The 14,658-nt window shown below is 45.0% G+C and overlaps 1 protein-coding gene across 7 annotated transcripts in view; it reads left to right on the forward strand.

Annotated features, from left to right (window-relative positions):
* The window catches only part of FBXL7 (F-box and leucine rich repeat protein 7), a 197,598-nt gene that overhangs the window by 116,013 nt on the left and 66,927 nt on the right, over positions 1 to 14,658 (forward strand). For 2 of the 7 annotated variants that reach the window (XM_088675098.1, XM_088675097.1), the window contains one exon: positions 168 to 309. The exons of the other annotated variants lie outside the window; for them this stretch is intronic. In XM_088675098.1, the coding sequence (XP_088531224.1) occupies positions 168 to 309 (142 nt within the window). The remainder of the gene's footprint in view (positions 1 to 167; positions 310 to 14,658) is intronic. 7 annotated transcript variants of the gene reach the window in all.

The following is a 14,658-nucleotide window of genomic DNA, read 5'->3' on the forward strand; positions in this document are numbered from 1 at the left end:
TTTCAAGGGGGTCTGCTCTGAGTAGCACTTGGTTGGATACAACCTTAATCAAAGTTATAACCTGTTGCTTCTTTATTTACTGCACCTATACCCCACATTTCTTCTTAGTGACGTATGTGGTGGGCTTCTTCGTGGTAGTTTACACCAGGGCTTTCTAATGGTTCCAGGATGGGACAGTCTTCGCTTCTGGGATGTTGGTGTGGGCTCATGGGCAGAAGACAGCTTCACCGAATTGGAGTTTGGCATGGAAGAACAACTCATTGGGTGAAGGCTTCCCCATTCCCAGGGCTCAGTTCCGGCACCCTTCAGGTGAGTGCCATTGCCATTCCGAGAGAACAAGGGAGGTGTTCATGGTGAGTTCTGGCCTGGGTGCTGTATATCAAGGGTGGCCAACTCCCAAGAGACTGCGATCTACTTACAGAATTAAAAATAAGCAGTGATCTACCCCCTTTTGGTCGGGTTCCAGGTCAAAGTTGTTGACCTTTTTTGGGAAGGAGGAAAGCCCCATTTTTAAGGGTTTCAGGGCAAAGTTTTGGGAGAGAAAGAGGAACAGCCACTCACCACAAATCGTTGGGTGAACTCCGTCTTCTGTTCTGCAGATCGGGCGGGCGGGCGGGTGTGGTGTGGGGGACTCCCTGGTCCTGAATGGGGTCACTGTGCTCCTGAAGGACCAGGTGTGCAGCCTGGGAGTCATTTTGGACTCACAGCTGTCCATGGAGCCACAGGTTAATTCTGTGTCCAGGGCGGCTGTTTATCAGCTCCATCTGGTACGCAGGCTGAGACCCTACCTGCCCGCGGACTGTCTCACCAGAGTGGTGCATGCTCTAGTTATCTCCCACTTGGACTACTGCAATGCGCTCTATGTGGGGCTACCTTTGAAGGTGACCCGGAAACTGCAATTAATCCAGAATGCAGCAGCTAGACTGGTGACTGGGAGCGGCCGCCGAGACCACATAACACCGGTCCTAAGAGACCTACATTGGCTCCCAGTACGTTTCCGAGCACAATTCAAAGTGTTGGTGCTGACCTTTAAAGCCCTAAATGGCCTCGGTCCTGTATACCTGAAGGAGCGTCTCCACCCCCATCGTTTAGCCCGGACACTGAGAACCAGCGCCAAGGGCCTTCTGGCGGTTCCCTCACTGCGAGAAGCAAAGCTACAGGGAAGCAGGCAGAGGGCCTTTTCGGTAGTGGCGCCCGCGCTGTGGAACGCCCTCCCATCGGAGGTCAAGGAGATAAACAACTACCTGACATTTAGAAAACAACTAAAGGCAGTCCTGTTTAGGAAAGTTTTTAATTTGTGATATTTTAATGTATTTTGGTATTTGCTGGAAGCCGCCCAGAGTGGCCAGGGAAACCCAGCCAGATGGGCGGGTACAAATAATAAATAATAATAATAATAATGGAGGGCGGGGCGAGGGGGGCGGGGCCGGATTCTATTTTACCAATGCTAAGGAAAGGGAGCCAGTGATCGACTGCGATCTACCAAAACCTCCTGGGGATCTACCAGTAGATCGCAATCGACCTGTTGGACACCCCTGCTGTATATAAAAAAATGGACAGGATGCAGTTCTAAGGGATTGTGTTCTGCGTTGAATATAGCCACATCTCATGGCTCCTCCTTAGCCCTGTTCATCATCCCCTACTGCTTCTCATTGTGGTTAGCTCATTCCTCTTATTTCTTTCTTTCTCCTGAAGCTACAGCATAGCTTGTCTAAACATTCTAAATTATACAATAATCCAGGCATTGGGTTCAGAATCAAGTATATAAACTAAACTAGTTTTACATACCAACAATGCATGTGTCCCTATTTGACTTGCCTCTTTTCCTCACTGTATAATTTATTTTATAGAGCTGCTCTGGCCCCATAACGAAATAACACAAAAGCCGGGGGGGGGGAGGAGAGAGAGATCCTTTCCCTAAACATCTTCCGAATTTAGATTTTGACAACATACGGAGCAAAGAGAGAAGGAAAGAATGAGAGAGGAGCAAATGCAATTGAACAAAAGCGAGCTTACTTAGAGCTGAATTTGATTAGCTAGGATAATGGGCTTTTCCACTGAAGTCCCCCCCTGCCCACTGTGTATTAAAAACTCTCTTTTTTCCTTCCAGATGGGATATGTTTTTCCCACCCCTTTTGGGGCATTTTCAGGTGCATGCAATAAAAGAAAAGAAAAGAAGGGCAGTAGTCACACAATATTTTAGGCATAAATATCTGAGTGACCCTTTGCAATATTAAGCCCCCATGTAGAAGCCCCCTTTGTTTCCCATCCTGTGGAGGTTGGTTCTGTACATTTTATTTATGGGCATGTGGGGGAAGGTAATGTATGTCATTCAACTAAGTTAAATAAACAGCACTGGTTTAAAAAGGAGTTCTAAGAGTTAGTGCTGCAGAGCAGTGCCTCCCCATGGCTCTTGCATCAGGGAAGAAATTCAAACCTCTTCATATACCAGGGGTCAGAAAACTTTTCAGCAAGGGGCCGCTCCACTGTCCCTCAGACTTTGTGGGGGGCCCGGACTATATTTTGGAGGGGGGGGGGAAGAATTCCTATGCCCCACAAATAACCTAGAAATGGATTTTAAAGAAAAGCACACATTCTACTCATGTAAAAACACCAGGCAGGCCCCACAAATAACCCAGAGATGCATTTTTAAATAAAAGGACACATTCTACTCATGTAAAAACACCAGGCCGGCCCCACAAAAAACCCAGAGATGCATTTTAAATAAAAGGACACATTCTACTCATGTAAAAACATGCTGATTCCCGGACCGTCCACAGGCCGGATTTAGAAGGTGATTGGGACAGATCTGGCCCCTGGGCCTTAGTTTGCCTACTCACTGCTCTCCTCTTCAAAAACAGCTTAGTGATAGCTCAGTTGGTTGGAGCATAGTGCTGATAACGCCAAGGTTACAGGTTCGATCCCCGTTTGGGACAGCTGCATATCCCTGCATTGTAGGGCATTGGACTAGATGGATTCAAGGTCCCTTCCAGCTCTACAATTCTATGATTCCAGAACCTTCAAGTGTCCCTATTTTCCAGGGACGTCCCTGATTTAGAGAAGCCATCCCAGTTTCTGATTTGATCCCAGAATGTCCCACTTTTCCTTAGGACATCCATGTTTTAGAAAAGCAGGTTTGGAACAGGTTTACACGAACAAGTTTGGAAGGATCCAAGTGCTACTCCCTGGCCCCCATATTTATTTTTTTAAGGCCATACTGAGCAATGTGGATTTGATTTAAATGAATTCGATCTAAATCACAATTTAAATCACGATTTAAATCCCTAGTCAGTAAGACTTGATTTAAATCTTTTTTTCTTTTCCTTTTTTACAGAAAGACTCATTCTTGCTGTTATAATCTTAATATGTACCACTAGGTGAAGGTTTCGTTTTTGGAATAATAAATTTTCAGAGTAGTGTTTACAGTTATATCAAAAATTACTGATTTGGTTATACAGATAATTATGAAATTATTGTGAGGCTTAATAAGTTAGCTGTTTATATTCGGACAACTTGTACTTTATTGGAAGGAGAAAAATAATCATTTCCTTAATAGCAATTGAAACAATTTATTTAACTAAAACAATAACATTGTAGCAAATGTATCCATGTTTGTTAACTGATGTGGTTAAACAATTTTTTTAAAAAAAAACTTAGACTGAGTTTTAGCACACAGGAAAAACTTAAAGCAAATCCTTATTTACTGTTGAATAGCCTTTGGACTATAATGTAACTTAAATAGAAAACTATCCTTAGAATGATTTTTCCTTCAAAAGCATTTTATTTTTAAAATCCAATTTAAATTTTAAAAAATCAGATTTAAAACAAAAAAATCAGATTTAAATCAAAAATTTCCATTTTTATTTTTCATAAATGAAATCATTGATTTTTTTATCCACCCTGATACTGAGGAACTAGGAGGCCTACTCTTGCTGCCTAAAGACCACGACTGCCTTCATATTTCCCCTCTCTTTTTTCCTCACCGCATCCTCAATTTCAAAGAGGCAGAGTCTGAGAGTCAAGTTTCTCGAGCTTTGAGCAACCGCAGTGCGATGGCTTGGTGTGTTCTGTCATCGTTGCTGCTTTAGCTTTTAGCTGGTCACTCGGAACCAGCTTTCAAATGATGGACAGAGAGGCATTTAAAAGAGGATTTCACGCTGCCCTGTTCCTTTCTTACAAGGCAGCCGGGGTGTGTGCTTCATAGTCCTGCCCTCCAAGTTATATAATACACCGTCATGCTGGGACAACATCCTCTCACAGTGAGGGATTCTCTTCTCTGCACGGCGACGGGGAAAACAATTCTGCTCTCCTTAATCCATACCCTGCTGCATATTGAAAAACGTTTGTCTGCTTAGCTTTTGCACTGTTCCGTTTGCTGCTTTTGTACACAACAGAAGGTGGCAGTACAACTTGCTCAGGGCCATCAGTGAAAATAGTGGGTGGCGCTGTGGTCTAAACAACTGAGCCTCTTCTGCTTACTAATCAGGTCGGTGGTTCGAATCCCCGCAACAGGGTGAGCTCCCACTACTAAGTCCCAACTCCTGCCAACCTAGTAGTTCGAAAGCATGCCAATGCAAGTAGATAAATAGCTACCACCTCGGTGGGAAAGCAAATGGTGTTTCCGGGCGCTCTGGTTTCTGTCACAGAAGCGGTTTAGTCCTGCTGGCTACAACACCTGGAAAGCTGTCTGTGGACTAACGCTGGCTCCCTTGGCCTGAAAGCGAGATGAGTGCCGAAACCTGGATGTCGCCTTTGACTGGACATAACTGTCCAGGGGTTCTTTACCTTTACCTCCACTCTCCCTCTGTAAAGCCCACATTGGCTTAAGGTCTGTGTAAGACTACAGTGTAAAGGCCAAAGTGATGCGTTTGAGCAAGAAAAACCAGATGTGCAGCAATGTTGAATGCAGATATAAAAGGGTTTTTTTGGGGGGGAATAAGAGTGTTACAATCAAATCTGTATAAGGTAAGGAAATGGACCAGGTTTTACCTGTTTTAACGAAAACAAGGGAGCAATTTTTGAAATATCAGGACCTAAGTCTTCTGAAACAATGGACTCAGCTAGATTGGTAAAATAAAAGCATTTTATGTGCATTGTATTTGCATTATAACACTGTGACACCAGGTGGTGCTGCGGAGCGCTGTTTTTGCCAACACGATTTCTCATACAAAGTTTACAACGCGTTTTCGCAAAATGCTTTTTTGATGTATCTAGATCCAGCCGATGTCTTCATCATGCATCCCTATCTTTTTAAAGTGATTGGCTGCTTTTAGAACTGAACGCTTAGATATCTGTGTTTATTAACAGGCTAGATTTCACTGCATTAGCGTTTAAAGAGCCACCACTTGTTTATGAAACCATTCATGAAATGCAGCCGCCCTTCCAAAAGCCACATGCAGCTGTGGCAGAAAGTCGTTGCTCAGCATTTTTGTTATTTAATTGATATGAACATAACTATGGGGAGGGCGGAAGCAAAAAGCTGCTCTGTCAGCACATCGGTGCAGGAGGAATTTAGTTAATTTAAATGACTTCTACATTTTTGAGGGGTCGGGGACATCAGCAAAGCTAATGAGGCAATTCTGGCAGAGCTGTGTTCTTTCATTTTTTTTTCACACTGGAAGTTGCCTCCCAGCCATTGGCTGAGCTCCTGAAAAAATAATGGAAGAGTCGCAGATATATTCCTTGCTGAATGGGACGCGTAATTCTCAGATTTTTGCAGTTCATGTTTGAACCTACCCTTTGGAACTCTGTTGTTGCAAATAGTCTTAAAATACTAGAATCGTAGAGTTGGAAGGGATGCCAAGAGTCACCTAGTCCCACCCACCCCTGCAGTGCAGGATTCTCAACTAAAGCATCCACGACAGATGGCCATCCAACCTCTGCATAGAAAGACTTAACAATGTTATTATAGCATAAGGCTTCCTGGGCTTTTGCCCAGTTTATCAGATGCATAAAATGTTATCCTGAGTTACAAGTACATATGCACACCCGGGAGGAGGGTTGGGATTTTAAAACAGAGAGGTCAAAATAGAATTGCTTAAGGATCGTTGCAGTGTGTTCAGGAAGGTCAGAAGTAGCAATAGTGAAAAGCCAGTGGGGGGACATTTCAGCCTCCAAAGACTCTCTGGGAGGTCAAAGAAAGGATACAACATGAAACAGCTGAACTACAATACATCAAGAGGTTCAGTTCTGTCACTGAAGTTGGCCTGTCTTTTGGCAAAAGGTTTGGGCACTGCTAGAGAGTAACTCAGTGGGGATTTAGTGAAACTCATGGGTTTTCCCATTTTCCTGGTAGAAAACAAAAGTCCTCAAAAGCTGACAGAGTAGAGACTGAAAAGACTCTGCTGTAAGGTGCAGGCCCAGCAGGATCTCACTATACAAATTTGCACATGACATCAAACCGTTGTTGTGTTGTTGTTGTTGTTGTTGTTGTTGTTGAGTCGTTTAGTCGTGTCCGACTCTTCGTGACCCCATGGACCATAGCACGCCAGGCACTCCTGTCTTGCACTGCCTCCCGCAGTTTGGCCAAACTCATGTTTGTAGCTTCGAGAACACTGTCCAACCATCTTGTCCTCTGTTGTCCCCTTCCCCTAGTGCCCTCAATCTTTCCCAACATCAGGGTCTTTTCCAGGGAGTCTTCTCTTCTCATAAGGTGGCCAAAGTATTGGAGCCTCAGCTTCAGGATCTGTCCTTCCAGTGAGCACTCAGGGCTGATTTCCTTCAGAATGGATAGGTTTGATCTTCTTGCAGTCCATGGGACTCTCAAGAGTCTCCTCCAGCACCATAATTCAAAAGCATCAATTTCTTCGGCGATCAGCCTTCTTTATGGTCCAGCTCTCACTTCCATACATCACTACTGGGAAAACCATAGCTTTAACTATACAGACCTTTGTCGGCAAGGTGATGTCTCTGCTTTTTAAGATGCTGTCTAGGTTTGTCATTGCTTTTCTCGCCAAGAAGCAGGCGTCTTTTAATTTCGTGACTGCTGTCACCATCTGCAGTGATCATGGAACCCAAGAAAGTAAAATCTCTCACTGCCTCCATTTCTTCCCCTTCTATTTGCCAGGAGGTGATGGGACCAGTGGCCATGATCTTGGTTTTTTTGATGCTGAGCTTCAGACCATATTTTGCACTCTCCTCTTTCACCCTCATTAAAAGGTTCTTTAATTCCTCCTTACTTTCTGCCATCAAGGTTGTGTCATCAGCATATCTGAGGTTGTTGATATTTCTTCTGGCGATCTTAATTCCGGCTTGGGAGTCATCCAGTCCAGCCTTCCACATGATGAATTCTGCATATAAGTTAAATAAGCAGGGAGACAATATACAGCCTTGTCGTACTCCTTTTGAACCAATCAGTTATTCCGTATCCAGTTCTAACTGTAGCTTCTTATCCCACATAGAGATTTCTCATGAGACAGATGAGGTGATCAGGCACTCCCATTTCTTTAAGAGCTTGCCATAGTTTGCTGTGGTCGACACAGTCAAATGCTTTTGCATAGTCAATGAAGCAGAAGTAGATGTTTTTCTGGAACTCTCTAGCTTTCTCCATAATCCAGCGCATGCTTGCAATTTGGTCTCTAGAACAAACAGTGGTTTCGCTGGTGCGTGGTGGTAAACAGTCTTTGCTCCACTCTTGCACCACTCATGCTGTCAGGAAACAAACCAGAATCTGGCTTGTTGTGAATTCCAAATCTGGGTTCATGGTTTGTTTCTCTCCAAACAAAGTATGAACGGTAACCAAGGTTTGGACATCACAACACAGCATACTCCTGACTTGCTTCCAGGCAGTGCAGCATAAGGTGGGGGAGGGGGAGCAAGGGAACGAGAACTATTCAGTAGCATGCTCCAGTGTGCTGATCATGTGTGTTAAACCTTTGTTGTTGACTGGCTTAATGTGATGTGTGTCCTGGCCCATTGAAGGGTACCAGGAGTCACAAACTAGAGAAGGTGCTTAAATTTACACGGCCCAACATATCGGATAAGAGCAATGCAGTGCATGGCTAGTGCTTGGAAAGGGGGCAAGCATTCTAGCAAATGTAAGTGGCGTATTTGGTTACCTATTTTAGCATTCTTTACAGATGACATTGACAATACATGATTTGCTTCCCCATGCAATGATGTGTATTGTGTTGCGCAACTATCTCCGGCACATCTGCATAAACAATGTGTGGAAGGAAGTTGGAGTTTGCATTTGAAGGTGACACAGCCCTGTAGCATCCTGGTTACAGTGTTTGATGCATGATGAAACAGACATTCGGAAAGCTATACGTTTTATGTTTGCAAAATTTAAATAGGACACGTATCCTTTAAAACTTAACAGTTGGAAGGGGGCATTTGAAAACGTCTCAGCTAAAAGGACTGTAGTAGCAGCTTGGCCGCTGAATGAACTTAGGGCAAAATATTTCCTCTTATGAAGCAAAATAAATTAGGGGTTGGGGAGGTAGTTTGCACATGCAGTCTGTTGGATTGAAGTTTTGCTAAATAGTGTGTTTGTCTTAAGTAAAGAAAAGAGCTGTCCTTATCCCGGGGTTCTCCCTGACCATTGGGCTATCCTGGCCCAGGGTTATGAGAATTTAAGTCTGAAATATCTGGAGGTCACCAAACAGGAAGGCAGATCTAAAATAGTAATATATAGGGAGGATGTACACAGTGGCACAGCATATGCCCATGCTGCCCAGGGCAGGCGTGCTCCTGGGGGGCGGCAGGGGGCACTCCCAAGGGGCGCAGGGCACAGAGGGTGCCCTCCCAAGGCGCAGAATAGCCGTTCAGGTGCTCGGAGCGGTGCGTGTGCCCTGCAGACAGGGCGGAGCGAGCCACCGATGATGGACATTTGGCGTGCCACCTGCCCACAACTTCCCCGCCTCCTCCGACTTGTCAAAACGAAGGGGGAAGGGGAGAATGCTGCTAACAAAACGGCACAGCTCCCCCCTTCCCCCGACAGCTCAGGGTAGGCTTGGGAATAACGGGTGGGCGGTGCACCGAATGTCACCCCCCCCTCAGGGATGACACCTGGAGCAGACTGCCCCCACTGCCCTCCTTTCCTCTTATACTGGATGTAGAGACCACAGTTCAACAGAGATGGAACACTTAAGAGTTTGATTGCTGTATAGATTGTCTCATTTGTAGAAAGGCCTGATACCTGCCTGAAGTTTTGCAAACAGCCCGTAGACTAGCGTGGTTACTCTTCTTTGTGGATTTAAATATATTTAATAGCAGGAAATTGTGAAACTGACCGATGCAAAGGCAGGTGACTGCATTTCTTCCAAGTGCCCTGATTTCTCAGGGACAGTCTCGGAATTACAAAAGCCATCCCGGCTTCCGATTTGACCCCGGAATGTCCCTATTTCCCCTGCTAGAGCTGCTTCCCCTGAACTCAGGGAGGAGGATGAGCCAACGCTTGTCCGGAGCGACTGTGGTGCTGCGAGGGAGCACCCCATTGCCTCTCCACGGCTGCCACCACTAGCCTTCTCCCTTGGGCAGCTCATAGCAGCTGCAGAAGAGGAGGCGAGGTTGCCTTTGCCAAGGCCCAGCTCTGCATGATGTGCCGGCTCCCTGGATGGGAAGAAAGGGGGAGCAGAGCTCCAAGAAGTCTTGGCTTTTTTATGCTTTGTGCATCCACATCTAATCTTGCCCCTTCCTAAAATTTGTTTATCGGAGTGTGTGTTTTCTTTTTGGAAATCTGCCAAAGAATAAAATAAAATAAAGTCGAGATTGAGATTGAGATGGAGGGGTTTTCTCAGGGCGGTGGAGGGCATGTGTGTTGTTGGTGAAGTGGTGGCGCCACTCCTCCTCCTTCTGATCCCGGTAGTAAATGCTCAGTGGGGTGGGGGCAGCAATGGGGGGGGGTCAAGGAGGGTCAGTTGAGGAGGGGAGTGAGAAACATTCCTATTTTCGTATGAGGAAGGTTGGAGGGCATGGGACTGGTCTGACTAACCGAGTGTCGCCTACTTCAGGGATAGCCACCATAGTTGTTGGACTACAACTCCCATCACCCCTGGCCAATGGCTATGCGGACTGGATCTGGAACATGTGGAAGGCACCATGTTGGCTACCCCTGGTGTAGTCTTGGCAGGCTGCACCTCTCTAGGATCTCAGACAGATGCCCCTCTCACCCAATTCAGTTCCCTGAGATTCTTTAACTCGGATTCAATTTGGGAACTTCTGTGTGCAGAGCATATACAGTGGTACCTTGCTTGTTGAAGAGCTTGGCTCCCGAACAAATCGGCTCCTGAACGCCGCAAACCTGGAAGTGAGTGTTCCGATTTGCGGACGTTTTTCGGAAGCTGAACGTCCGACGCGGCTTCTGCGGCTTCCAATTGAGTGCAGGAACCTCCTGCAGCCAATCGGACTCCTGGAATGGATTAAGTTTGACAACCAAGGTACCACTGTACCTTGTATTGACCTTCAGCCCTTATTCCCCTTTCCTTCCCAAAGACCACATGAAGAATCATAGAACTGTAGAGTTGGAAGGGACGGACCCTGAGGATCTTCTGGTCCCTGCAATGCAGGAATATGCAGCTGTTCATTACGGGGATCGATCCTGCAACCTGGGCGTTATCAGCACCATGCTCTAACCAACTGAGCTATGTTCAAGTAATGTATGGCTGTTTCTGAAAACAGCAGACCCACGGTATCGTTTTCTTTTCTCTTCCAGTAACATCTCATTATCAGTTCTCCACATTGTGCTGATAAGAGCCTAGGTGTGGCTTTTGTATACAAAGGCTTCAGTTTGCTTTTATTGTGCAGGTTTTGTTTTTCCTCTTTCCCTGCATTGCTGATAAAAGGAATCTACATTTTCTTTTCAGCTGAGAGCGTTGGAACAGAGACGACATGACAGAATAAGACAGAATTTTCCCTCCTTTGCTTTCCCTGATTCACCATACAGGGTTAATCCCTGATGGAAAACAGTTGAGTGATTATAGATGATGAAGCACAAAGACTAGTTTAACCAGCGGGATTTCGCAGCCATGAGAGAGTAATAAGAGAGTGTGCCGCATACTGCCGCCTATTGACATTCTGTGCCAGGAATAATAATTGTTTCAAATTGCACACTGTGGCTGACAAAACTTTATCTCTTTCCAGAAAGAAAACATATATATTAATGTTTTTGAAGTTGGGATGAATGCTTTAATTGAGTCATTTTAATTCCCGGAGGCCAATCTTTTGGAATCCTTTGTGTATGATGTACGTGCGCACATATTAAGAAAAATTGCAGGCTTTATCATTCAATATTTGAATTTGAAAGTTAGTTTTGGCAAACTTAGCTTCCTATATTAATTCCATGGATGTAAAATAATAAAAATAAAAATAATTTGTTTCATATGGTGGCTGCTGGTTCCGTCACCTAACCTCTCGGTACTGCCGTTCCCTCTCATGGCGTCACCTTAGATGAGAAAATCCTAACTAGCCTTTTTGAGGAGAATTTAGTGTATATTTCTTCTCTCATTCAAGAAAGTGTCTTGATCCCAGACTGATGTCAAGCTGCCTGGGATTCTAAACAATATGAGGCTTTGAGGTTGGACCCATAGCTGCCAAGTACCCCGTTTTCTCCGGGAAAACTCCGATTTTACTTACCTTTTCCCGGTGGTCCCCCATATCACTTCGTCTCCCGTTTTTCTCCGTTATTTTCTCCTGCCGACGGCCATTTTTTTCTTTCCGATTTGCCCTTCTATGGGCACCAAAAATGGCCGCCGCCGGCTTCAAAAGTCGCATCTACGCATGTCCGGAAGGGCATAGACGCGACTTCCGGTGTCGGTGGCGGCCATTTTTCGTGCCCATAGATGGGTGGAGCGACACCGAAAGTTGCGCCGACGCACTTCCTGACATGCGTACAAGCAACGTCAAAGCCAGCGGCGGCCATTTTTGGTGCCCATAAAAGGGCAAAGCGACACTGGAAGTTACGTCAACGCAACTTCCGGTGTCACACGGCTGCCGGTCCCGGATTCTGCAGTCCGGGACTTGGAAGGTAAGGTTGGACTTCTTGCTTCCCAACAGGTTGCAGAAGAAGGAGACAGAACAGGCCACCTTCAACTAAATGCAACTACTGTGGACATTTTGGGAACAACGCATCACTGTGTAAAACTAGGCCACATGTTTGTAGCTTCTGTGTCAGAAAGACACTGTCAAATGCTGCTGCCTCCCTTGTCAACAGTGGGATGTCCTGCATATCTATCCCGCTTGCATATTTATTCATCCCATTTGTATGCTGCTCTTCCTCAGAGGGGTACAAGATGGCATACATGAGAGATATCCCTCTTTTCCCATATGACATAGGTAAAGGACCCCTGGACGGTTAAATCCAGTCAAAGGCAATTATGGGTTTGCAGCACTCATCTCGATTTCAAACCGAGGGAACTGGCGTTTGTCCACAGACAGCTTTGCGGGTCATGTGGCCAGCATAACTAAACCGCTTCTGGTGCAACGGGACACCGTGACGGAAACCAGAGTGCACTGAAACGCTGTTTACCTTCCCACCGCAGTGGTATCTATTTATCTACTCGCACTGGTGTACTTTTGAACTGCTAGGTTGGCAGGAGCTGGGACAGAGCAACAGGAGCTCACCCTGCCACAGGGATACAAACCACCGACCTTCTGATTGACAAGCTCAAGAAGCTCAGTGGTTTAGCCTGCAGCACCACCCACATCCCAGGTGGAAAGGTAGGAACCAGGGCCGGCAGTTATCTGCCCAACACTCTTTCTTCATGCGATTTTAAACCAAATGGACTGAAGACTGATGACTGAAGCTGGGCTTATATGTTTTCCCCCAGTAAAAAAATAATATCCTTGTTCACTGTCGTGTGATAGTTCTCCACTTTGGGTTCAGGTTTGGTGACAGAGCTGGAAGCATTTTTGCGCTAACGTCTTTGGCAGTAGCAGTTTAAAATGTTATTAAGTTCTCCATTCCACTATTTTCTTTAGTCTTGTTCCACACAAGCATGTCCAGTGGCAGCGTCTGATGAGGTCAGACATTGACTCATGACTAGAAGCCTGCGAGGGTCCTGTTGAGCCAATAGCACCTGAGAACCCTGATGATGTCACAAGCATCTCTTTCTCAGGTGTGTAGAATAAAGTGAGAGGTGTCAGTCATCATCTCTGGACCCTTTGCCCACACCATGCTTTACATTGGGAAAAGTAAAGAAAGAAAACCACCTCTCTCTTTTTGGCCAGAGGATTATGGAAGCGAGCATAGAATAATTTCAATTTAAGGAACGCTGCACACTCTTTTGCTGTCCGTTTTAAACATAGCTGCCAAGTTTTCCCTTTTCTCGCGAGGAAGCCTATTCAGCATAAGGGAAAATCCCTTTAAAAAAGGGATAACTTGGCAGCTATGGTTTTAACACCTGCATTTGTATCTCATGAGAGCTTAGTGTAATCAGCTGGAACAAAGGGACGTTGTATTTTGGCTGGGAATTAAGTGTTCCAAAATGGGAAGAGGTTCTAGCCCAGCCAGGTGGAAGCTGTACTGGAAATTCACTTGGGATTTACACGATGTGTAAATGTGCTTCATTCCATAACCGAAACTGAAATATGTGCAAATTGAAGACGTAAGTGAACATCAACGAGACGTTCTATGGTTCGGAATGCCACTTCATGTGATTTTTTTTGGCTCGCCGGGGTGTGTATATGGGTGTGTGAATGCAGCTGTGGTTTATCGGAGGAAAATACGTCAGCCGCAAAAAGATGTAAACCTCACACACAAAATGAAGATGGAACCAAGAAGAGGCCATAAAACTGGTAGCAATGAACTATTTAGTAGCTGCAGCTTGGAACAGTGTTTTTAGCTGATGGAGGATCGAGTTACATTTCCCTTTCTATTTATTTGACACTCCAGCTGCTGAAATGAAACCATCTACCATGCATGCTTTAACTCCCAGGGCCCACCCCTTCCTGCTCCTTACTTATGCCATAAATATGTACATGTGTACGTTTTATGCAGCAGAAATAAAAGCAATGCACCCCAACTGTGACTTCTTCCAAGTCAAATAAAAAAATTCCTTCAGTAGCACCTTAAAGACCAACTAAGTTTTTATTTTGGTATGAGCTTTCGTGTGCATGCACACTTCTTCAGATACCTGAAGAAGAAGTACCCAGGTATCTGAAGAAGTGTGCATGCACACGAAAGCTCATACCAAAATAAAAACTTAGTTGGTCTTTAAGGTGCTACTGAAGGAATTCTTCCAAGTCAGTTTTCTTTAAATCTTGGAATCTGATGATCTCACTTGGCTTGTGATAACCAAGCTCTTTGTGGCAAACTACAGTTCTGTCAGCGGCTCGTTTTCCCTTGGAAGCAAGATCTCATTCTTGTATATTTAGCTCATTACGGTTCGATATAACATTAGTTGAAAGTTTGTATTGATTTTATATGGGAACCTAGACAGATGTGCAATACAAACTTTTTGGTGTCCAAGTATTGGGCCAATCTTTTTTTCTTTTAGCGGGGGATAAATTGGCACGCAAATTAGAAATATGTATGTCTTCTCCCAAGTGAGCTTTCTTAAGCAACAGTTAGTTCAGGATTTTAAACTGAGCACTAAATATGCTTCTGTATAGGGGAGCAAAGGGATATAGGGAGATCCCATTTGAAGAAAGCCTGAAATATTTAATAGCTTGATCAGGATAAATAAGCAACCCATCCATTTTATTCTTGTGAAAGGGCTG

Source organism: Zootoca vivipara, chromosome 8 (assembly GCF_965207765.1).
Source record: "Zootoca vivipara chromosome 8, rZooViv2.hap1.1, whole genome shotgun sequence".
Taxonomy (NCBI): Eukaryota; Metazoa; Chordata; class Lepidosauria; order Squamata; family Lacertidae; genus Zootoca; species Zootoca vivipara.